The 26,639-nt window shown below is 42.9% G+C and overlaps 1 protein-coding gene across 3 annotated transcripts in view; it reads right to left on the bottom strand.

The window, feature by feature from the left end:
- gria4b (glutamate receptor, ionotropic, AMPA 4b) overlaps positions 1-26,639 on the bottom strand; it is an 89,602-nt gene that overhangs the window by 39,305 nt on the left and 23,658 nt on the right. For all 3 annotated transcript variants that reach the window (XM_028421543.1, XM_028421542.1, XM_028421544.1), the window contains exon 3: positions 8,274-8,513. In XM_028421543.1, coding sequence (XP_028277344.1) covers positions 8,274-8,513 — 240 coding nt within the window. The remainder of the gene's footprint in view (positions 1-8,273; positions 8,514-26,639) is intronic.

The following is a 26,639-nucleotide window of genomic DNA, read 5'->3' as shown; positions in this document are numbered from 1 at the left end:
TTTGTTCCCCATTAGAAGAGGCGTTGGTGCCAAAAGGGAACTGCGTGTTGTGGCAACACACAAGGGAAACACACACAGACACACACCAGGACACCAGAGCACCACGTATCAAGCCAGAGTGTCCTCTGTCAGGCTCAAGGGAAGAACTGGTTGATGACATTTCAGCTGTGGGGAAGTCACACCCCAAACAGGACAATGGATGCTTTTACTCTGCCAGAGTGGAACAGATGTTAATATATCCTTAAAAGTTATAAATAACAAGTGAGAAATTGACACAGTATCTGTGAAAAAGGAGCAAACTGCGTGGTACTGCAACTCAATACAGACCACCTCAAATATGTGCGTGTATCGACAATAGGGGCAGAGACATCATCATTACCAATATACAGAGACAAATAAGAACTTCTGCTTCATCTTAAAGTCCAGCCTTCCATTTTTTACATCTGCTTTATCCTGAACCAGAGGGTCTTGTGTTGTGGTGTGGGAAGAAGCTGGAGTGCCTGGAGAAATGTGATGTGAACCTCCACACAGAGAGGCCACGACCATGTTTCAACCAGAATCCTTCTTACTGTGAGGAGACAGCTGACCACTGAACCACTGTGCTGCCTCATCTTCACATTCTGAGGTCATATCAGGGGAGTGCTGGACGACTTGTAGCACTGTCCTGGTGGAAGACCTCTCGTCTTGTTGTTGATTTCCTCCCACAGCTGTCTCAGAGATAAGCGTAGCTGACCCCTGTTTCTGTGTGGACCCTGTTCCAGCAGCTATCGCCTTGTTGCAGAACTCAGTGATGGTCAGGCGGGTCATCTCCTGACCCTCTCTGTATGTTCTCTAAACTGTTTTGAAATATTTTAAAACGTATTGCCTCCAACACAAACAAATCAGTCTGTCCTTGTATTGTACATTTGGGATGTGACAGAATCAATAAACCTGCCTGTTTAATTTGAAGGTGTCTGGAGTCTAAATCAGTGGAGTTTATGTCATTTAATGATGATCAGTTCAGACCAGTTTCACTGTAATATCTATGCCTGCTTATTTTAGTGGTTTATAAAACTTTGAATGGGTTTGGTCCGTCTTATTCATCAGAGTTGCTTTTTTTCTGCACACCCTCAGGTCCTCTGGCCTTTTAACTATTCTCATGGTCAGAACCAAAACACACAGCTGAAGCATCACGGCAGCAGAAACCTGTTAATCATCATTTATTAACCAACTTATTTATACTTTCACTGTGTTTTGTTTGTTTGTTGTGATTCATCTCTTCTTATTTTACTATACAAGCATGGAACTGATTTTATACTTTTAGGTTTTTCTTTTAGGTTTTAATGGCAAGACTTTTTTATATGTCTTATTGATTTCAGTGTCTTAGTTTTTTATTTTATTGTGCTTTTTTAGTTTTATTGCTACTTTGAAGTTTTATTTCCTGTTTCCTTATTGTACTAAAACTAGGTTTGACATGTTTAAACTGTTGTGTATGTGTGTGTGTGTGTGGGGGGGAGGTCTCTAAAGAGCACTTTGTTTTTGATTGTGTAAAAAGTGCTATGTAAATAAAGATTGATTGATTTTCTGTGCATTTCTGTGTATGACTTAAGATGAGTTCTATTTCACATGATGTCTCCTCTGGAACTGTGTTAGCTTGAAGAGGTGAAATCAATATTTTTAGTGTCAATATTCATGTCCCTGCACTTTGGAACACACTCCATTGTCTAACCTTAACATTTACTTTGCGGTGTGTTTGTGTCTACCTGCCCGGGGACTGCAGACGGATGGTAGCTGGTAGCTAAATGTAATTCAAAGTGCCTCTTCTTATTGCTCCAGATGAAGGTTTTTGTACATGCTCCCTGACAAATAAACACAATAAAAAGGACAGACTGTGCAGGGGGGCCCAGGCCGCAGACGAGGCTAGAAAGGCTCCCCGTGGTAGCTGCAGCTACTTCGCTGCTATTGACTGGAGCTGTTTGAGCTACAAATGAGCAGCAGTTTCGGCCCACTGTGTGCTGTGAAACCATAGTTTGTCATTATGTCCCTGTGTAACTATCTTTGTGCTTTGGTGGAGAGCAGACAATCTCATGTGAATCACCAACATCTTTTTTTTCTCGTCTCGTATCTGAGAACGATCATAGGGAAACCGTTTCCAGGCCCATCAAGCTTTACATATTCACAGTTATTTTTGACAACCGTGAATCTGAAATGATGACAACTGTCGCAGTTTCCATGGCTGACATGTTATAAATGAACAGCACCGTTCCTAGTGCCAGATCAGAGGTAAGACATCAGAAGCTGATTATATTTTTAAGGCTTGTATATTATTTACAGTTTGCATCTTTAACTAAAGCTGTAAAATAAATATAGTGAAGTGGGAAGTACAATATTAACCTGGTAGTGTTAGGATTTAACCAAGTTATTCTGCAGTGGGAAACCGTGCACAGATGAGCAACACAGTGCTCAATGTGACAAAGACAAAGGAACTAGTGGTGGATCTGAGGAGGACAAAGGCTCCAGTGACCCCTACCAGCATCAAAGGGGTCAGTGTGGAGGTGTTGGAGGAGTACAAATACCATGGGACTTGGACCACAAACTGGACTGGAGGAAAAACGTGGACACTGTTTACAGGAAGGGTCAGAGTCGCCTCTACTTTCTGAGGCAGCTGAGGTCCTTCAACATCTGCAGGACGATGCTGAGGATGTCCTCTGAGTCTGTGGTGGCCAGTGCCATCATGTATGCTGTTGTCTGCTGGGGCAGCAGTCTGAGGGTGAGGCACATAAACAGACTCAACAGAATCATCAGGAAGGCCGGCCATGTTGTGGGAGAGGACCTGGACTCTCTGACAGAGGTGTGTCAGAGGAGGACGTGGTCCAAAATAAAGACTATACTGGACTGTCCCTCTCACCCGCTCCGCACTGTGCTGACCAGCTACAGGAGCTTGTTCAGCAACAGACTCCGACTCCCACTATGCACCACTGAGAGACACAGGAAGTCATTCCTGCCTGTCTCAATCAAACTACTGAACTCTGAACTGTAACAGTCACTCAGACACTGTACATTCATACTGGTACATTCATGTCATGCTCTTTACTGTGTAATGGTTTTTATACAGTAGTAAATATGTTCTTCTAATATGTTCTTCTTCTTTAGAAACAACTCAGGGATTTAAATGCTATCTAGGTATTTAGATATTTATTATATATTTTAATTTCATCTTTGATTTCTATTGTCTGTAACAAAAAAGAATTTCCCCTCGGTGATAAATAAAGTAATTCTGATTCTGATTCTGATTCATGCTCCTTACTTTTAAACAGTATTCTTGACTTTTACAAAAGAAAAAAAGTTCCAGTGTCATACCTCTGCAATGACAGACCCAAAATCTGGACCTAAAATTTGTACCGCCACTCCACCAAATACATAAAAGCAGTTGGAGTGGGTCGCTTACACAGTAAGTCACAACATGATTGCCCATCACGTCCCATTGTGCAACATGTTTGTCTGCAGGAAGACGCAGCGGTGGCGGCCAAGGCAAGCAATGCGTGCAAAAGGCCAGCTGATTACCAGCTGATAAATGTGTAGCCCCGGGGTTTGTATGTGGAACAGCAGCCAGCCACAATCAGCATCAGCGTCAAAGACACAGCCGAGGGCGAGCGTGCCGTCTGCCGCCAACGTGTGCAGCGCTGATTGGAGCAGAGCAGGACACTAGATGGAAGCAGCAGCAGCAGCATGCAGAGAGCAGAGCGAGCCACATCTGGCCTCATGTGATTTCTTCTGGTGTTTCCAGTGTGACGTACAGTGTCAGCGTATGTCCACTAAGCTGCCATGCTTCCTCTGCTCAGAGACGTTTACAAGTTTAAAATGAGGCTAAACACACTGCTGACACACTCCTGTCCACCCTTTTCTCGTCCCACTGTTTATTCTTCCCTTTCCTCCATATTGTTTTTTCTAATCTCACCTCTTCCTTTCCTGATTCCTTGTACACTTCTCTCCTTCCTGCCATTTTCTCCTCTTTTCACTTTGTTGTTTCTCTTCTGAATATTTATTTTCTTTCCTCTCCTTCTTCTTCTGCCCTTGTCTCTTGTATCCTCAGTTCTCTCTCCTCCTCCTCTCATTTCTTTACCTTTTCCTAATCTTTGACTCCTCTCCTCTCTTTTACACCCTCCATATCTTTTCTTCCCTCTCTTTGTTCCATCTCCTCTTATTTCCTGCCGTTCCTTTGCTCTTATCTCTTTCTTTAATCCCACCTTTTCTTTCATCTCCCAGTTTCATTATACTTTTTCTTCCCTTAATCCTCATTCCCTTTCCCTCTTTTTTCCTCTTGCTTCCACTCCAAATCTTATCTCTATTTCTCACACCTGCTTTTCTCAGTAAATCTTTCCTTTCCTTCCTCATTTTTCCTTTCCTCTCTTATTATTTATTAATTTCCTCTTTCTCTTCTCCAATCACCTACATTCCCATATGTATTCTTCTTCCCTCATTTCTCCTCTTCCTCTTGTGTCATTTATTTCTCAGCTCCTCCTCCTCCTCGTCCATTCATTTTGTCTCACCCTTCATATTGTTTCTCTGTGTCTGTGTGTGTATTTGTGGGAATTCTAGGAAAGATAAGAGGAACAGTACTCACTGTAACCAGACAGACAGACAGACACACACACACTGTGCTCACAGTATATCTGCTACTTTGATGCAGGGAATCAGACTGGCGCTCATTGACTGAGCTCAGCCATGCGTGGGCTGATTCCACATTATAGTCAATACTGGGTGAATGCCTGGTCCTTTGTGTGTGTGTGTGTGTGTGTAAATCCAAAGTGCTGCAGCCTGCACCCAAAAGCCTTCTAAAAAGCAGCTGCATCTGCACACACAACACTAATACGTGCTGCTGACGTGCTCACATTCATACCCTCTAACCACGGCCTCATGACATACTTGAGGTTTCGAAATATGCTAGCCTGCCTCTTCAGTGTACATTCTTACTCTGACTGGCACTTGGACTGAGGGGGTGTGTAAGAGTGTCGTTTAATACATCCGCACAACACAACAGTCTGAAGGACGGCTCCTGAGCCGAGGGTTTCTCACCAGCCCAGTGCAGAGCGAAGGCCTGGTGATATTTAGACTCATGCAGAGTTCTGCTTTCATCATGTGCCAGGCTAAACAGATTTCAGCTAATCAGCTAAAGTAGGAAGATCTAAGGATCCATGAATGCATCATGGTTAAAATCATCATCGTATCCACTCAGAAATTGCACAAATTTAACTGTTTGTAATAAAAGGATTCAATGAAAAACAAAAAATTCTGCACTCAGTGCAAGTTAGACTCATTCACCTGCAGTCACATGAAAACAAAATAGTGAGTGGTGGTGTTCACTGTCTTTCTAGCCATGATTGTGCTCTTTCCATAGAGGTGCAGGACTTTATACTGGACTAAAAGACGAAGGGGAAACTGGTCGGCGTTCAGACGGTTAAATACACATGTAAACACTTAAAAAATGAGCAAGTCGACAAAATCAGGCCTCGGGGTGGGGGTGGGGGGGTGGGTAGGCAGCTGTGTGGAGGATGGAGGAAAAACCACGTCACAGTGACACAGTGGGGTCAGATTAGATTCGTTGCTGGCTGATTTCAGCACCAAGGACAGAGCTGCTCAGAGCGGAGCCGGCAGGCTCGAATTCATTTCAACACAACAAGCAGTGTGGTCTGAAAACAGCAGCAGGGTAATGACATGAACGTCCACCACCACCGAAAACATAAAGAAGACGACATCCTGTTAATATTAAACAGTGATGTTTGTTTAGTGACATTTTCATTTATATAACTGCAGGGTTAAATAATCGAAGTGGGACATATGCTGCTCGGCTGCACTGTACAGAATGACATTGAGCGCTGTAACTTGGTGGACTGCTGTTTTCTGCTTCGGTGCACAATCAAACATTTTCTTTTTTCCAGTAACAAAACAGCCAGAAACGTTTCTTAATATTAATCTGTGGATTCAAACTCACAGACAGTTCATGTCCTGCTGATTTATTTATTGTAACATGTTAGTATTGCTCCATTTGCATTATCAGTATAAGAAATATGTAAAGAGTTTTGTCGCTGGCTTGCATTAATATGCTGAAAAATTCCTACAAATAATAACTGACAGCTGTTGCTTTCTGTAACAGGAACACAATGCAGACTGCAGACTAAAGGCCAGCCGGCTGCACTTTCTGAGTGTTTCTGCAGAATTTCAGACATCCGTCAGTCAGCTGTCACACAAAACAGATATGCTTGCATCCTCACAAATGCATCAATCGGCATCAGCTCTGACAGGCCTGCATGTGTTCATTAATGTTTCAATTCTCCCGCTCCTCTTATGATGTGAAGAATAAAATGATCAATAAAGGTTTCACATCCAATGCTGAGCTACTGTGTATAGATTCATGTTCAATTAAAAGGTCCTACATTATCTATTATTTATATCTGACATACAAAGATGACCAGAGAAGCATCTTAGTTGCCAGCAAGCATAGAAGTTGATTGAAAAAGCTTTAATTGAAGGTTTAATAAATGAAGCGGCTGGATTAGTTTTATTTGGAGGTAATAGGGCTTCTTCATTTCCTCTAGGCTACCATCAAACTCCATGTCTTTTAGTATATTAAATATGTGTGTGAGGGTGAGTAACGTGACTGCACCCTTAGTATGAAATGATTATATTTAGTATTTAGCAAGATAATAGCAGTCAGAGAGCAACCAGAACCATCAGAAAAGGGTCCTGATTAAATTTTAGGTATCCAAATCTCAAAAAAAAAAACAACTGTCCAACCCCATTTACTGTCACAAACAAGGTGAGAAACTAGAATTTATCATTAATTTGGAATGAAAGTCCCTGCAGTGGCCGAGGCTCTGATGTCGGGACCAGATAGCACAGAAGAAGTAGACCTTTCCATGGGGAAAAAAAAGCTTGACAACTTCATCTACAGGTGAGGAAATAGTTATAATTGTATGTAGAAATAGATATTTTGCACTAGAGATAGTAGAGAAAAAAGGTTGACCTGTGAACTGTATCCAATCCTAGCTAAACAAGCTAAAAGTCACATTGTGTGTCCTCATCACAGCGTTACTGCCAGGAAGTCTTTGTTGTGCTTTTGGAGCCCACTTCATCAGATACAAGCCGGTTTTGTTGAGAGGAGTGGAGGCTTTTTATCCAGTCAAGCATGTACAACCTGAGATAAGAGGGGGAGGGTGGGGAGGAGGAAAGAGGCAGGGAATGAGTCGTTGTGAAGAGAGTACCATACTGATACGTTCCTCAGTCTGCAGTCCCTATACAGTCAATCTGCTCCAATATTCACTGCAGTCCTCACACAGCCGCAGAGAAAGAGAGAGAGAAAGAGAATGAAAATCCCTGACTACCTTCTGGAAAATGTATGAAAGCGAGATGTGGAGATGTGATCCAAGCAGTAGCCCGTATCCATTCTGTCTTGTAATGGAAATGTGACACGCTAGGGTGAATAAGTAGAAGCCCATTGACTGTGCCACTGTGGAGACTGAGAGGGTGGGCAACAGAAAAGAAAAAAAATGGAGAAAGAAGAAACCCATAGATGAGGCACACACACACTTCTCGTATCGAGTCGAGGTCCACAACACTTCTAACACCAGCTGAACTGTAATATCGATCCAATCACAGCCCCAAAGACATGTTGGGGACAAAAAACAGCCATTATTGTAGCAGCACATCCATTCACACCTCTGTGTTTGCAGTGTGAGGTGGCAAGAGGGCAGCGACACACAACTAGGGTATAATCTGCTGAAAAACTAGACGATCACTGCATTTAAACAGGTCTAAAAAGACCTGACGGTGCTTTTGGAGACAGGTGGGGTTGGTTTTGTGCACAGAATTTGAATTAAAATGAAATTTAGACAATGATGACATCATATTTTGTGCCATTTTTTAATTGAAATAATCTAAAAAGTGTGACAAATATGTTACAAGAGGCACAAATCGGATTGACAAATGTCTATGAGGATGTCTGTGCATAAGTTTTGATTCATTTTTACAGTGTCTCTGAATCTTTCTGTCCAACTTTTGATCCCATCTGTATTCCTAAAGTTTCCCTGTATGATAAGAGTGTGTGTCTGTGGTCGTTCAAGCAAGAAGCAAGCATCAAAGGTTTTCATCCACTGTTGTTTTTTTGGTAAAGACAGCCTCAGATATTACACAAAAGGCAGAGTTCATTAGTTCACTGAGATCGACGAATGGTGCTTTTAAAAGTCAGTTAGAGGAGAAACGCACTGAAGTGCACTCACTGTCAAACTGTCATTTACCTCGGTCTGTGTCGTACAGGAAGACAAACTTGTTCCAGTCGTAGTGGTCGAGGAGAGACAGGAGCGCCCCCCGGATGGAAGGCCGGAGCTGCAGGGTGAACTGGCTCTCACCCTCGGTGGGGAAGCTGGGCGTAATGAGGGAGATGTGAAGGGCGCTGCAGAAGGACGTCAACGTGTGGACCGAGCGCTTGTCGTACAGGCCGAAGATGGCGAAGACACCGCGGGAGTACTGGGAGCAAACTGAGGAGAGAAACAGCACAACAAAAAGAATTAAAATGTAGAATGGAGTCTGAAGAAAAGGGATTTATATTGTGGACAAGTAAATTCAAGGTCACCACATTTGTCACTGTTTTTAAGTCTGCAACAATTTACTAAGCCACATTGCCCCCCCCCCCCCCCCCCAATATATATAATACCCTAATAATAATTTGATGGTTGATACGAGAACACACAACAAGGTGTCATCTGCAAAGAAACACATTTTTTAAGCGACGCAAATCTCAGCAAAGTGTACCCTGTGCTCACAGGAAGTGCTCACTGTTTGCTTAAAACAGAACTCTGCTGGTTATTATGAGCAGTGATATCCATCATATTTAACAATGATAAAAAAGGGGGGGAAAGTGCACACATGCCGTTTTGAATGACAATTGATTGCTGGGAAATGTGGTTCAAAAATCACCACAGCAATGAGCGTTTAGCGCCACAACCGGAGACAAAATAACAAACCATTATCCCGCTGATTACCGCTTTAAATCCTTTCAAGAGAAGCGCTGAATGCAGTAAACAGAGATCAAAACCCAACGCATCCGTTTCCTCTGACGCTTTCATCTCAAAAGCTGTTCTCTTCCTCTATTTAAACAGCAACAACAGTACCAACATTTTCCTAGCGGCACATTAAATCATCCTCTTCACTGTTGTGTAGATATATTCTTGTATTCCCCACATTAACTAAACAGCATGTTTGCGCCTGGCTGCTTCATGACATTAAAAACAGCACCGACTCAACCTGCATGTATTGTGTTTTACTGGTCAGACTTTGAATTAAAATGGGAACTTTGCATTTGCATAAAGTCACACACACACACACACATATAGAGTGAGCCCTGCTTGAGGAGATCTTCTCATTATAGAAAGGTTTGGCTGTCTGCGAGAGCCGTGCTATAATTGCCCACTTTTTACACACACACGGAACAACAACAGAAAGGGAAGATAATGAGCATCCTCTGCCAGTATCCGGGTATGAGCAGAATCAGAGTGAGCAGCAAAACTGAAAGGAAGAGCTCAAGATGTTCCTGTTGTTAAAAAAAGAATGGGGGGGCTGGGGGGGATGTAAACAAGAGGGCTGCTGTACTGACAAACGCATTGTTTCTATGCAGAGTGCAGCACTCCACTGTGGAGACAAAAAGACAACAGTCAGACAGACAGAAAGAGGAAAGCCACTCTTCTTCTGTTGTTCATACAATTAAGGTACACAGAGGTGTTGGGAACTACAGTATAAGGAAAAATAAACTGTTCTGTTGTGGGGGTCTGTTGTACAATCATGAATAAAGTGTGTTATTTCTTGTGTCATGACCCAGGCTCAAGACTCAAACAGAAACTGCTATAAATATTCATGTGGAGACATTTCCAACGTTTTATTAAGAGAAGAGGAATGAGATTTGTGGATATACACAGGCAATGCACCTTAAGTCAGCTTTATACTTGTATACATTTAAACCGCCTCTCTACTTTCGATTCTACGGCCGAGGAGCTTGTTGAATATCCCGATAGGTTCGGAAAGCCACCTCTCCAACGTTGGATTAGGGGGTCTGTGTCCGACCAATTTACCTCTGAGCTCCTGAGTGAGCAGGATAGTGCATGTTTGTGACTCAAGGCTGAACCAGCAGAAGCACTGAGATCCAAACAGCTCTCAGAAGGAGAACAGACTTGTTTCAAGCAGTAGGATTTATTAAAAGGCATTTGTTGACAGTTGTGTGGGTTGATATACAGCCCACAAACTATCCAAAGGAATCAATGGGCAAGAGGTGGGGTACACCCTGGACAGATCACCTGACTATCGCAGGGCTAACGCTGACAGACATACAACCATTCACACTCAAATACACACCCATGGCCAACTATAGAGTCCCCAAATTAACATGCATGTCTTTGGTATGTGACAGGAAACCTGGAAAACCATTACAACAATTTTCTAATGTTTTTGAAAATATTCCAGCTTGTTTCTGCTGCCCCCAAGTGTCAAAAAATAACAAAGGTTGCATGCTGTTTATTTATTAGATCTGCATACACTAAGAAAAATCAGCTGCAGCCTTAAAATGTGTGTCATATGCACATATGGCCATACATAATCCCAGAAGACTGTGTGTGTGTGTGTGTATGTCCACACTAAGGAATGAACAGGATCAGGAGTCATGGTAGAGAGAGAGTCCACTCAACCAAGAAAGGAGTCCAGTGGTTGGAAAATCCACACAGCCCACTGATGTCCCCTCGAGGGACAGGATGACACACACACACACACTTCTCTGAATCTTTATATGTCAACCAGCCCCCGCTCGTGCTACACTGCCAATAAAGAGAAATACCAACATATTAATATGTATGTGAGGAAAAGCAGCTTGATGGAGTTCAACTGTTAATGCGACAAAATAATACGACTGCACTCACAGAGTAAGTAATATTCACTCACAGTAATATTACTGCCACTTTTATATTTTGTATGATTAACTTAAATCTGCAAAGTAAACTTCCCCCTTAACATTAATACAATTTTAGCCAAAAAGCATTACAAAAATGCCAAAAATAATCCATAAAGTCATTCACTATACATCCCATCCAACTGTGAGCACAACAAAGACTCCCTCAAGGTCACATTTCCTCTCACTCAGGAGCTGCCAGTGGGATCGCAGCGTCCAGAGAAGCTCTGGCAGAGTGGACAGAGCAGTGAGGATGTATACTAATGCCAAATGGCAAATGATGAGTATCATCTATTTCATTAAAATAGATTGCCTCAGCAATGAGAGTGGAATCTATCAAAACCATAAAGAGCTAACAGCCTGGACTCAGCCGGCCGAGGGATCATGTCTGGACCTCCAGTAACTATGGGGTCTCCTTATTTCACTTATATTTACTTATGATAAGAATCATTTCTTTTTGTTATAAAGGTCCAGATCTATCTAGATGCAGCCCTGGGCTGTCCCTTTCCATTTAACAAAAATGTAGACAGTAAACGAGTTTTGATCACAGGAACTCAGAGCTGTCTCTTAAATCAATCTGCAGCCTAAAACACCAACAAAATATTACCTTCCACCTTTGGCCTACTTTAACATACTTCTAATGGGACGATGTCATTTGATCAAGGCGCAAATACAGCCACGCTAGGAGGTAGGCAAGTTTGGGGATGGTGGGGGTAAAGGTAGCTTGGGAGACCATTACACAGGAGCTGTGTTTTGTTTTAAGGGGGCGACCCCCTTAAAACAAAACACAGCTCCTGTGTAATGGTCTCCTGTGTAATGGTCCTGTGTAAAGATCCCCTTAAAACTTGCTGGCTCTCTAGGAAGCAGCGAGCTCCAATACTGAGAAATTAAGACCATGTCTAAAAGTGCAGTTCCCCCCATGGCCTCTGGGGGCTGGCTCCAAAAGTGAATCAACCCTCATAGAACTCTAGGAATCGGGGTTCTCTTTGCCTGTATTTGGAGTTTAGGTGGACTATGATGCTGCGAGTCTCTCACAGTGACTCGAAATGGCTCCTCAGAAAAACTATGGAACCCTCTACAGTCCATAATTATATATACACGTCCATATATACTACTATAGTCTTTGGTCAAAAGAAAGTACATTTAAACACCTCAAAACACTGGGCAGTAAGGAATATCATATACGTTGGACTCATGTGGTCCAAGAAAGGGTAAAATGATCATATAAAAACAACCATCTACCTACAGAGTTCTTGTATGATGAGTCAGTGTTGTGACATATCCACTCGACCACTGGCTGAATCCTCAGGTCAGAAGTGAAAGGAACCATCCAGTTTCTTCTATTTGTTGAGTCCACAGGGGGCACTTCTGCAGCGCCGGAGGTTTTATCCACTGAGCATTAAAGTCTGAGATGATGAGAAGTCATGGACTCAGGAGCACTTTGCCTCACTCCACATACAGAGTGGTTCACATATACATTTTTGCTGCATATCAGAGAGAGTGTGAGCACTTTTATGCTCCTCAGAAAACATCAAAAACAGAATTTAATTTCACACAAATGTCAAAGTGACTTGTACAAGGCGTAAGATGTGACATTTCCCTGAGACACACAGAACAGGATTGCTGCGCCGCAAAGAGACAGCGGAGGCCAACAGTAACAATCCATCGGAGTCAAGCTGTATCAAACAGAGATTGCTCCATATGACCTAGTAGTGATGTGACAGCAGTAGTACTGACAGTGAGTGGGCGGCAGCTAGTGACAGGCCAGCCTCCTGGACTGGTCCATTTAGTCCCACACCAGCAGTGACCCTGAAACAGCATCCGCTACCCTCACACTCCACTGCACAAACAGGTCAGAGCGCGCACACACTCACTGCAGCTCGCTCTGATCAATGGACCAGACCTTGTGTGTGTGTGTGTGACACAGTAAGAGAACGACGCAACAGCAGCACCCCTGTCATTTTACATAACACCTCGCTGAAATAAACTGCATGTGAGCCAATCTGGCTGAAGCACATCCTCCGTCTGAGTCATGTGAAACTTAAACCATGAAGCTAATGCTACGCTAAAGGCTAACTGTGAGACCTTTCCCAGTCTGGTCCTATTGACCAGCGGGACTTTAAACTGCTTTGTCATCAGTGCTCTGTGTAAATCAGCGGCCGGTTGGATGTAGTGCCATTGACACACTTTTCCCTTTGGTCCCCCAGGTGTCAGGCCCCGCCCACAGCACAGAGCAGTTTGATGATGACTGCCCCCGACCTCTGCTCCGTCAATACATTGATCTCAGCTGCACAGAACAAACCTCCATTATTTACCACTTGTTTTAGAGCAAAAAAACATCCAATGCGGCATACTGCCTGGGAATCAGTGTACTGAATTTGGAGTGATGGGAAGCTCTTAAATTTCATCCAAACTTGATTTTGTTTCCTGCTGCAACACTTTCAGACTCAGTGTGCTGAATTACTTTTACATAAAATTACCTTTTAGAGGAGACAATAGGTCATGCATAACATTATTTATCCACTGCTGATAAAAAAATATTCACAAAAGAATGTGAAATGTGTGGAAACCTTCCAAGTGTACCCGGGTGTGTGGTATTATTGTTTAAACATCCTTCACCAGGTTTTTTTTTTCCTTCCATCATCAGCTCTTAAACTCAAAAGACATCTTCATTGACTCTCATAAGACGCATTGCAACATAAGTGGTGGCCTTTTATGAAAAAAAGGATAGAAAAGAGGAGAATGAAGGCCCTTTGTGTCTTTAACAGTTTCAACAAGGTAAAAAAATCAATACGGGCCTTGTCTGAGCAGTCCAGATGAAAAGAAACCATCACTATTTTACCGAGCGAACACAGCGCTCACACTGGGCAGGCAGCCATTTTAAACAGGATCACAGCACTTAGCAATCCCTCTCTCTCTCTCACCTCTATTGACACACAGACACAATATAGTGACTTCATTGAGCCTCTTATTTCATTCATTTAAAGATTTAATTACTTGGCAGAAACAGATTCCAACTGTGTCAGTGACCACCACCATTTAAACAATTGTCCTAAGTCGGTGGTGTTCAAGTGGGAAAATCTGCTTCAGCAGATGTTCAGAATTCAGCTCTATTACCCCGTTCACACTGGGGAAAAAAATCTGGCTAAAGCGGGATTTGGGCCTATCCAGATGTGTTTTTTCTGTGTGAACACCTCGAATCCGGCAGTATCCGGTTTGATTTCAATCCGGCTAGATCCACCCACGAGAGGTGGATCTAGCCCGATTGGCTCAAATGTGGCTCAAGTGCGAACTCAAATGTGGCTAGTGAATCCGGCTAGCGACATGCTACTTCCGGTTAGCGATGTGCTACTTCCGGTTCACGGGGCACGACACGGGACAAAAAAAATGCATGACGCATGTGCACACACGGTCCTACCGCGGCCTGAACAGACTCTGCATATTACAAGGCGCCACCTAGTGGTTTGGAGGACCGCAAACACACTGGATGAAGCCGGATTGAGTGCGGACACAAGTGTGTGCTAGCCAGATTTGAAAATAGGTCTGAACACATCCAGCTTAAAGGCTGTCTGGGCTCAATCCTACTATAGCCAGTGTGAACGGGGCCTATGAAAACAATGTGTATGTGTTTTACATGTGTTACAGTTGTGTTTATCTGTTCATTCATGCCTCCTCCTGTTCTTCCTGGAGGATACCCAGACTAGACCGCCTATCCCTCCATCAAGCCCAGCAAAGGGGGCAGCTTTCTGGATTTTACAAACTCCACACCTCACCTCATTTTGGAGAGGAAGCTAAATTCAAGATGATAGATGAGAATAAGGAGTCAGACTGACTGAAAAATTGAGAGATTCACCTTATGGCTCAACTCCCTCTGCATCACTATGGCTCTATACAATAACCACATCACTGTAGCAGCTGCATCCAAGACCTTTTAACATGACCTCCTGTAACACCTCCACCTTTAGGCCCAAATGCCTGCAAGTACCATAATTCCATCAATCTTTGTCAATTCATTGGAATCGTATTGTATGATGCAATCTCAAGGATTTTCTTTGTAGTTATGTAAATGGAGTATTGACCATCATTAAAAAAATGCCATGCACAATGTTACGCTAAGTATTAATTAATTTATCATCACATTATTATTTATAGTTTAATGTCTTTGGCTGACAAACCAACTGCTAAGACTGCTGGTTTCAAATCTTACAAGAAAGAATGTCCATCGAACACGGCAACACAATTTACTGAATGTATCATTGTATACACAACAAATCTGTTTCTGTACCAGCATAAGAAAATAAACACAAGAAAAAAAATTATTCCCATGTTCAGAACAAACCAGTGGCACAGGAAAACGAAACCTCCTTTGCAGCAGAGACAGAATCAGAACAGTGACTGGAGCAGCTTTGATGGGTCAGTGTGATGTTACACTAGAAGCTGTAGCCGTCACTCACATGCGTGATAATATTGAAACTACAGTATATGACGCAACTTCATACAAAGATCCTACATCAAATCTGTGGCACTTAAACCTGGCACCTTAAAGCACTCAGCAGCCTCCTTTCATTTTCTCCTGTGTGTGTGTGTGTGTGTGAGATTGTATAAGGCGTTTGTGCCATGTGCTTGTGTGCATTCAAGTGCATGGTGCATGCATGTACGCATTTGTGCACATGACTTTTCCTCTGGCATCAGAAACACACATACATGCACAAAGAGAGACTCCCACTGGACATCATCTCTTTATCACACACACACTGCACTGTGCCATATTCTGTCTGCTTGACTTTGTCTTCCACCATGCCCTGGGTTAAAGAGCATTGGTGCAGCGCAGGAGAGGAGACGAAGCTCAGCTCTGCACATCATTTACACACTCCTCATCCTCCTCACCACCCCCAACTCTCTCTCTCTCTCTCTCTCTCTCTCTCCATTCCCATCCACCCTGTCATAAAACCAGGCAGCCTGAGGTTGATTGCTAAGAGCCTTGTGTGTGTGTGTGTCACAATTAGGGTATGACCCTTAAAATACCACATTATCCACCAGAGCTTGATATGAAATACATTTTCATTATTCAGTGAAAGCAACTTTTAAATTCAGATAAATTGAAGCTTAAGGCTGCATTGCCTTCTCTCTAATATGATGAATGTAAATGGCTCTTGGCTTGTCGTGCTGAAAGTGGCAACAAATACAATTAAAAAAAAAAAACTCAATAGTAATCTCTTTCCTTTCAGCAACCATGACCGAGTGTTTCAACAATATAAACAGCCTTTGTGGTGAGTTATTTCATGTAGGATGTATGTGTTTTTTTTTTTTAAACTAAACTGCATGCATCTTCTGATGATGGCTCATGTGTGTGTGTGTGTAACAGTGTGATTGGATGTAAACAGTAGCAGCTCTCCACTCACTGTGGGAGGAGCTGGCTGCAGCCATGTTGGCAGCATTTAGGTTTACCCAACTCCCAGCTAATCCAAAAACAGGCAAAGAGGTAAAGATAGGCAGGCGGTTTGCAATCTGAGGAGGCGTCACTCCTTCAAAAATGCAAAACTTTAAGCCTTATTGTATTGATGTAGACCTACATAGAACCACAGTGCTTGTTTTGTAGCTTATTTTTTCCACCCTGAAGGATGCCACCTCTGAACACAACAACAACAAAACAACAAAAAGAAATATTAGAACTGTCCCTCTAACATATTTATGGTTTATCGGTGTGGAATCTCTTCAGAGAGCAGTAAATAAATGTAATCAAACAAATATTGGTGACATGCATAAAATCACATCAGAAAATGAACAATTACAGTAAGTGCACCCTGCTGCCTCTGCCCTTTCAGTGCTGTCGCTCCATGGGGAAAAAAAAATCATATGACAGATGGGTAAAATATAACCAGGGTCTGACTGTAAGTCATCCAGCAGCAGCAGCACAGTGACGCTCCCATCATCCTTCATATTCCAGCTTCACTTCCAAGAGGAAGAAGGTAAAACACACATTTAGATTTCTATGTTAATAATAACAAGTAAACAAAAAACAACAAATATAACATTTAATAATGTAGAACAGTTCCTCTAAGGGATCACACAAAACACTCCAAACTGTGAATATTTTAAGTGCAAGCACCGAGGGATGAGTGAACTAAACTCCTCGTAAATCCTTTACCACTTAGCATCCATAAAACATGAGCTAACCAGGGGGAAAAGAGAGGGAGGGACAGATATATATATATATATAAAGAGAGAGAGAGGGGGGAGAAGGTACCAGAGGATGATGGATAACAGCCAATCAAATCAGTCCGGCTTCTAAATTCATTTGTATCTCTTTGATTGTTAAAATGAGGCTGCGTTGGGAAATGCATTGTGTGGGGTGAAACAGAACATCAGCATGAAAGAGGCCTTTTCTTCACAGCAGATATTTTGACTTATGAAGTCAAAATATGAACAATGGCTCCTTTTGATTCAGACATGACAGTCTGACAGGAACCTGACACTGAAGCAGCTCAATGGAAATCTGCTTTTCCTATTGTTACATCTCTACCATTTTTTTTTTACTTGCAGTAGTGATGGGTACCATCCATCCCTCCATCCATCCATCCATTCGTTATCTTAACCGAGGTCAAGTCGTGGCTTGACAGCCTAACCAGGAAAACCCAGACTTCCCTCTCCTGGTCATCTCCTCCAGGTCAGGGTATACCGAGGCATTTCCAGGCCAGCTGGGAGATTTAACCCCTCCACCACATCTGTGGGTCTGTCTCATTACAGTTGGACATGCTCGGAACATCTCATGAGGGAGGAGTCCTGGAGGCATCCTAACCTTGCTGCTCTCCTGCTGGATAACCAAGCTCCACATCCAGTCTCTGAGGGAAACACCACCCAGTCTGTGGCAGAAACTCATTTTGAGTGCTTGTAATCGCGATCCTCTTCTTAGGATCTGAGCAGAGCCCTCTTTACTGCAGATGCCTCCCTGATCTCCGACTCCATCTTTCCCCTCATTGTGAACAACAGCCTGAGATGCTAGATGCTACCTCCACTTAAGGTAGCATCTTGTCCCCAATCCTGAGAGGGCCTTCCATCATTTTTCCAGTGTAGGACCACATTCAGCTGTGAACCGCTTCAGTGAGAGATGGAGGTCTCATCTCAATCAGGCCTGCGGGGCCACATCATCTGCAAAAAGCACGGATGCGCTCCTGTCGCCCCTAATCTGGAAATCTGCACCTCCATCCATATATTTCACTTTTATGAAGAGATGCATTAAAGCTCGGTACTGTAGGCTAAGGCCTTTGCCCATCTTAGTGGCACCTACTCCTTAGTTTATCTAAATACAGGCAAGAAAAGAGGTGGAACATGAGTGGGAACGTCACAAACAGAGACATAAATGGAGTACACCGGTCACTTGAAGCAATCAAACACACTGCAAACACTTCACTGGGAACTTTTACTGCTGCACAATGCTGCAAGAGTAACATCTGAGGGGTCCCACGTTCCTTCTGCGGAATGACAACGTCCCCAAAGATAAAGCCTGAGTCATGGACAACCATCTTCAGCCACAAGAACAAATAGTCCTGGAGCAGATGGAGCACCCCCCACAGAGCTCTGACCTCCACACCATGGAGTCAGTCTGGGATTACATACAGAGAAGAAGCTCAAATACAAACTTGTAGACCAGCAGCGGTGCCTCGCTCGGTACATGCTAGTTTCTCTGCAGTTATTTATAAATGAACCATCACAGTCAGTCGTTTTTTTTTTTTTTTGAAGAGCACATTTCAGCAGAGAAGTGCTTGATGGACAGGTGGTGGCCAAATATTGACAAAGTGTGAAAACAGACTATTATATACAGCGCCATGAGCCCTCAAAGACACTCGCACAGTCTGCACACAAATTAATATCTCAACTAAGACTCCTCCACCTGAAGGAAAATTCACATTAAATACTGCAGACACAGTACAACCTTTTTTTTTCCACAATAACAAACAGTCTCTCTGGTGCTTTTTATGAGAATAAGAGAGATATGAGAATATTTCACTACCTTCCAGAATGTCTTCAAAAACAATAAACATGCTCACATGATCTTAAATATGCTTTATCAGACTAAACAGGTCTACATGAAGCTAACAAACACACACACACACACACACACACACTGGGTTGTTATGAGCTGCGCATAAATACCCACATGTGAGCCTGTCAGTGAGAAAAACCAATAAGCTGCAGTATGGCTCCCCTGACGATCACTGCTGCTGCTGCTGCTGCTGCTGCTGCTTCATATCTGTACGACCTGATTTACAGCAGCTGCCAGACATTTCTCTGCTCCTCAGGTAATGCGGCCAATATATTGGCGTGTCTCGTCCAATACAGACGTCACTATAGTGTCGCCCAGCAGCTGTTACGCCGTCAGATGCATGCACACAGACCTCCGTTTAAATTGTCTCATCACAAATTTATAATATATGATGGACAATATAAGAACATACACACACTTAATTTTTTTTCTGGTTTAAATTTAAATCATCGGGATTGAATGAACGCTATTACATTACAACGAACATAAACATACACAACAACATGCTGTAGTGTTTAATGTAGCTCACCCCTCACAGTGTAGTAGCTGGATTTTTATGAAACAATCCAAGAAAGTGGAGGAGAAATGGAAATGGAAACCGGAGTGGAATGTTGCTGTGTAAAATGCACACCAACATCTGGGTTTAAAAAAAAACATGCCACAGCTGTCATAGCTCAAGTCTCACTCTCCCCTTCTGTAGCCATGAAAACTATATAAGATGCTTTATATTTTGCACAACTTCTGCTAAACTATGCTGACCTGATGATGCTAACCTCTTCAGGTTTGCACTGAACCGCAAAAAGACCAACATTTGTGACAAAGCACCATCATAAATGCCAAGGTTAGCTGACACATAAACACCTGCAGATTTCACAGATACAACAAATAACAATAATTGTGTAGATGTATTAACACAGTAGGCACATTTCTATATGTCCCATTTTGTACTAGTGTCCCTTTTTTATGTGAACTATGCCATAAAGACTGTATTATTATGTTATTCAATAGTGGAGGAAGGGGCTCTGTTAGCATGTTCGCTAATGGTTTATGACTCATTGGATGGTCAGAAAGCACAGTGTGGGCCTGGGGGAAGAGCTGCATCACAAGACCTCCCCCTGCTCAGCTTAGTCAGGTGGCTGCTGGTCTGCTGTCAGCCCTGGGGCCCAGCTCAGAGCTGCACCGTGGGCCCTGACTGGCTACCCACAGAGGAATATAATCACTAATAGGATCTGTTTTAGGTCATAGAAGTGCACACATGAGCACACACACACGAACACACACATGAACACACACAATCTGAGGCATCATGGGAAAGGGCGTTCAGAAAGAGGAAGCACACTGGTTGACGAAACACTCTGCTTCACTGATTTCTGAGACAGCGTATCCACCCACACTCACACACACACACTTTTACAAATGCACACACACTAATAGAAGAAGACAAACACACACCAACATGCATACACACACACTCACAGAGCAGGGAGACTCTCGGTCTGAGGACAACAGTTCTTTTTCGGCTGATGCTGTCAGATCTGCTCATACTCAGAGAAGCATGGGACTCAGTGAAAAGACACACACACACACAGACACACACACACTGGTCCTTCCTCTCCTCAAGCTCTGTCTGAAGACTACTTCTGTCTAAAGGCAGAGCTTGAGGAAGGTAGACAAACAATTAAAGAATAACATTTAGGTGAACAAAGAGATGAATATTTATGCCATACAAACTGTTTGTGTGTCTGTGTTTGTGTGTGTGTGTCTCTCTGTCTGTGTGTGTAATGTAGATGAACTGAATTAAATCAAAGCTATGAGTCAGGGAAAAAACAGAGGACATGAGGATGAAGAGGTTCAGGGCAAAGAGAGGACAGGACATAGAGAGAGGGCAGAACAGACAGTGATATCTCAGTAGCCACAACACACCACAATCCAGACACACACTCCCTCCTTCACCGCCGCTGCACACCCCTTCCTCACAACATGATTCAACCTTCCTCCTCGCTCTCTGTATTTCAATTACGTCACACACTATACTTCCATTCATGACAGGATTAGTCATGTTAATCCACCCAGGTGGCTTTATTTTTTTTTAAAGAATCCGAGAAGCCTTCATCTGAGAAGGTAAAAGGAGTTTTTTTTTTATGAATTAATTTGTTGACGTCCTTCCACCAACACTTTTGCGAAGAAACGTGTCTCAAGGGCTGCTGCTGGCAGCCATGAAATTACACCGCAGATTTTCACTTTATCACACTATTCAGGCTGACATGGCCGCTCTCCTTTCAGAAGATTCTTTTAGCTTGTCATTTTAAAGTTCAGTGAACACCTCTTCTAACAAATTGCTCCGTCTCTGGAGAGCCATGTCGCCGTCCGCAAAGTTGTTGCTGATTAATCAATATCTTTGTATCAACTCTAAGGTTGAAAGGTTTAATTAATCTTTTCATGTTGTAACCTGTCCTCTGCAGTGCTGTGTAACATTCATCAGTCCAATTTTCCATTCACAAACCGGCAGAGTTCCAGTTATCAGAGTCCTATTTTTCCACCTTAATACATTTTTTGGACTATAAACTAGTTTTCTGTGACATTTACAGTAAAGTTGCTGTCAAACTTATTTCAAACCAGGTTTATAATACAACTACATTATTAAATCCTGATCCTGTTTATTTTATTACCCTGTGATCATTTACACTCGGATAATCATTTCAAAAATGAAAACTTTGCATATTTGATCTGTCTTTCCAAATATATTCACATAATTTTCAAGCTCACTGCAGAGAACCTTAACCTTCCTTGCATTAAAGGTAGGGTAGGAGATTTCATTCTGATGCACTTTTTGTTAAATTGGTGTAACTTCTCTTTACAATCCGATAGCAACCAATTAGTTCGGCAGTTTCGCTTTAAAACGAAGAATATGAATCATCTGTGGAAGCTATAAAACGCTAAAAACATCAGCCAATCCTCCGGGTGGACCCTGCGCGGAGTATTGGCTGGTTGTCACTCTCTTCCTGCTCTGCGCGCACCAGAGAGGTACGTGCATGATGGCCGAAGTCACAGACTGGTTGGGAGGCGTGGCTTCGGGGTGAGCTCCGAGAGAAAGGGGCGTGTGTTTACTTTCAAAATCTGGCTGACTGAGTTTTCAAAATCTCCTACCCTACCTTTAAAACTGGGTCCATTTTTGGCATTAAGCTCCTTTATTGCATGACCAATGGGCTAATATAAGCAAATAACAACTCAGCCATCAGTTTGACTCTTTAAAACCTTCCACAATGTCAACTGTCCCTCTCAGCTCAGTGATATTATGATGTCATTTGGAATCGCCATTTTTGGCCTGTGATTCCCCGCCCCCCCATGATGCATCCACTGGTTCACATGACCAGGATTATACACAGATTCACAGTATATGTCCAATAGCTATGAAGGTGTGACTAAAACTAATCTAGAGCCAACATGACACCAGGCTGGAAGCTTTACTGAATCAGCAAAAAAAAAAAAGCCAGGCAGAGCATCACCATGAAGATAATGTTACACTCTATAATCAAAGATTATTCAAAAATAAAATGAATTCAGCTTTAAAAAGATTCCACTTTATGATTAACAGACGAGCCCTGCAGCCCTGAAGGGGTCGAGTCAACCATTCAATTCAAAAACATCACTAAATTCAGCCACATTAACTTAGAGATAAACTACAGGCCTTAACACACACACACACACACACTGATAATCATCTGTGTCAAGATTCTTTATATTATTATGCAAACGTCGCTGCAGCACATCAGTTAATAAAGTGCGTAATCCACATAGCTGGGGGTGAGGTCCGGTCCCAGCACCACTTCCACACAGCTGACATGTTCTGTCCTGCCACTACCTTGCACTAACCACTGTAGAGATTCGTCCTATTTTTAGAAAGCGCTGAAAGCGGCTCAGACAAGCAGAAAATATCAAAAAGCGCACAATATATTTGCAGAAATACACAGGAAAGGCATGGCAGCGGGAGGAGGAGGAGGAGGAGGAGAACGGTGAGGATGAGGCAGGCAGTTATTTACAACTTAAAGGTAAGCGTCAACTTGGATTTTTAAGGGAATGCCATGAGGAGGTTTCCGCTTCTCTGCTGCTGTCTGTGAAGCGGAGTTCAGGCCGTGTGATGTATATACAGTAACTGCATGAAAGGCTCCTACATTACAGCTAATAACAAGCTATGCAATAAAATGAGAAATCCAATACAATCCAGTAACAAGGTCATCATTTCAATGACAACAATAATGGCCCTGGAGACTCCCGCTGCAGCGTGTAAAATGTGCGCTCGTACAACATGATGCTATCTTTCCCCCGTTTGTTATGTTGGTATCAGCTTATGTTGAACAAACTGTTAGAGCCCTTGTCAAATGTTTGATTTTCACCAAAGAAAACGGACTGCAGACAATCATCAAACAGAAGAAACACTGTTCACAACACAACAACATCACTACACAACGTGAACACACACAGGCACAGTTTTAAAGGTGAACGTGCATATTATTTTAATAATGAGATGTTTTTAGCCTTTGGTGGCGAACATGAAGGTCAAAAGACATTAACCAACATTGACCTTCAGGCCTGCCAGCACCTCTTTATCCAACACACACGCACACACACACACACATATAGCATACAGCCCATGTATGCATAGAAGAGATGAGAAATGGGAGAGCAACATAGAAAATACACCTTTTAATGGAAACCACCGTGGTGAGGCGGCGGCGGTGCTGATTACAGAGGACATGTCTGTGATGTCACAGGATGTGGAAGTCACTGTGGTTACACCCACAACCGCAAAAAGCTTGTTAAGTAGCAGCGTTGTGTTAACAACACAGAGCATCACACAAAGGATGATCGACTGTATGAATAGATCCAACAAGAAACCAAAGATATGCCAAAATCAAAAAACAGAATTAAAATGGATTGATTAAATATTTGATACATTTCATTAGGACTTCCAACAGTCAACCTATTCAGCTGATTTGGCACCCACAGACTTTCCTGCCCCAAGATGAGGAGAGGAGGAGGAGAGAATGCGTCTTCCATTTTACAGACACAGGAAGCGTTAGTTTTGCAGGTATTTCAACAACAAACGCCGCCAGAGAGCCGAGCCTCCAGTATAGCTAAAGGGCAGTAGCAGCAGCAGCAGCATCTGATGCATGTCAAAACACCCACACCCATTGTTTTTCTCCTAAAGTCAACACCTGCAGTGTTTCGATGAGCATCAGCAACACATTCACTCATGTTCGGTCCTCAGCTCCATCAGGCGAAGCAAAGCTTAATGTCTCTGCAGGTGTGACGCCACCATTTTTTGTGTGTGTCTTAGCATGCTACTAAACAACCGCTAAAGGTTGCTCTAAGCTTGTCTTTGTCCTGCATGGGTGCTTCTTACACACCATGTGTTTCATTTGATCAAAGTCATCATAATAATTTACACAAAGAGCAGATAAAGGCAGACGACACAGAGGCTGTCAGCATGATGGCGATGTGTTGTATCGGAGCTGAAAAGCGACTGAACCGTGTCTGATTTTGAATGAAACATCAACAATCACCTTCAATTATCAACCTGACCCTTACAGGTTACAGCAACACAGCAGAGAAGAGAGTGAGCAGTGTGGATAAGAAGGGGAGAGAGAGAGAGAGAGAGAGGAAGCAGTGATTGAGTGACGGTGCTTAGAAAGCATGGCTCCATTTGAACACTGCAACAACTTGCAACCAGATGGGAGGGTTAATGAGGAGAGAGTCATGCCTGAACACGACGCCTCAGTGTTGGGCTGCACCAACAGGGAGCACTGAAAGACCCAACAGGGAGTGTGTGTGTGTGTTAGAGTTTACAGTATGTGATGTGTGCAATGAAGGATTGAAGGTTGAAGCTAAAAACTGCGTCACTGGCAAACACCATCTGGGTGCTCAGAGAAGCATGGACACCCAATCTTTATCACACATGCACACACACACACACACACACACACACACTGCAGAACAAGGCTGTTACCATGTCCTTAAAGAGTAATTGCTAAGAGAGAAGACTTCCCCCATTTTCCCCGTCCTCCCCTGGGGTCTAAACTGTCAAGTGCTCCGACACGTAGCTCCATCTTAGTTTCACTGTTACTGTTGTGAAATATGCAGTGAATGTAAAGTTAAACATGATACATTATTGAAACCCATGTCATGAATATTCTAGGGCCTGTGTGCTGCATTTACACGTCTCACCACACAACATGAATTGTTGTTTTTGCACAATTGCACGGTGAGCTCTCACCTTGAAGCTGTTAGCCGGCGTCATGACACCGTCGTCTCCTCGGAAGACATCGTTTGATGTCTGTAAACACTCCTGCAACATCTTTTTAAGAGGAAGGGGGAGGGAATATATGTGAAATAAATACCATCGGTGGAATCACACAGACTTGAACTAAAAGTTCCTCCTTCTTTAAGTGGAGTGTATAAAGACATTTTGAGCCTGTAATCACATTATCTGTGTTCCTTCTGGTTAATCAGTGGACCATGATGAAGAAGGAGATGAAGTGGGCGGGCAGGCAGCTCGCAATCTAGAGAGGAAATCCACCAGGCGCAGAAAGTGGTCGTATCCTTAATTGTGCATAACTTTAAGCCTGATGGGTGAGTTCTACAAAAAAAAAATCATATATACCAATAACTAAAAGTAAACATGTTTATTTCTGCTGATAATTATTTTAACATGGACATCGGTGGAGGCTAACTTACAAATTAAAAGAGTAGAGCCTTGATGATCTAGCACAGGCTAACAGCCAATCAGATCACTCCTCTCTTTTGTCATCAGACATGAAACACTCCAGTAAAGACAGTCCATCAGAACATAACCTGAAACTTTGCTTCTGCAGGTTTGTTTGACATTTAAGGGGAATAAAAAAATGCGGTGAGACACCAGATGTTTGTTTACACCTGGACTCAAGGTGACGCCTTCAAGTTCAAATATCAGAGTGTCTTCTTTTTATTTAAATAACTGTATACTGCAGACAGGACCCTCCATGTTACAGAGTCAGTGGTATGTGCTTTACCTGGCTTGTCTTACAGGACAGTTTACTTTATGTCTCTGGACGTAGCACCTGGTAAAATGTCACCTTCAATCCTCACAGGACTGCCTGGCCTGGCTCCTAAACCAGATATTGTGTTGTTATCCCCCCGTGTTCCTTTGTCTTCCTCTTCCTTTTTCTCTCCTTCCAGCTGAATGTGAACACTTCTGTCCCCAGCAGCCCATTACTTCCTGAGCTCTGTATTTGTTCTGCAACTAATGTAGTCTCTCTTTTCTGGCTGTGGAGAAGAGATGACATGGTGGTGGGTAACTCTGGTACTTTGGTCTCCCTCTCCTCCCTCTGCTGCTGCTACACTTCAGTAAAGCTACACTGAATTGGTTCAGCCTGTGTGTTTAATTGCTTTCCACTTTCAAGAAGCCTCCCTGCTGGCCCAGACAGAGAAATTCATGCATGATTGGGGGCAACACTGAAAAGTGCTACTGCGGTTTTTGAGACCGAATTCTGCACAAAAATAATCCACAAAATTGTCCACCTGCAGCTGGCCCACTAACCAAAGAGTAATCAGTAACAGTCACAGAGCTAGATTTGTCTGGAAAATAAGATA

Source organism: Parambassis ranga, chromosome 14, assembly GCF_900634625.1.
Source record: "Parambassis ranga chromosome 14, fParRan2.1, whole genome shotgun sequence".
NCBI classification, from domain to species: domain Eukaryota; kingdom Metazoa; phylum Chordata; class Actinopteri; family Ambassidae; genus Parambassis; species Parambassis ranga.
Note: the sequence above shows the minus strand (reverse complement) of the source record. Positions and strands in the feature narration are given on the sequence as shown.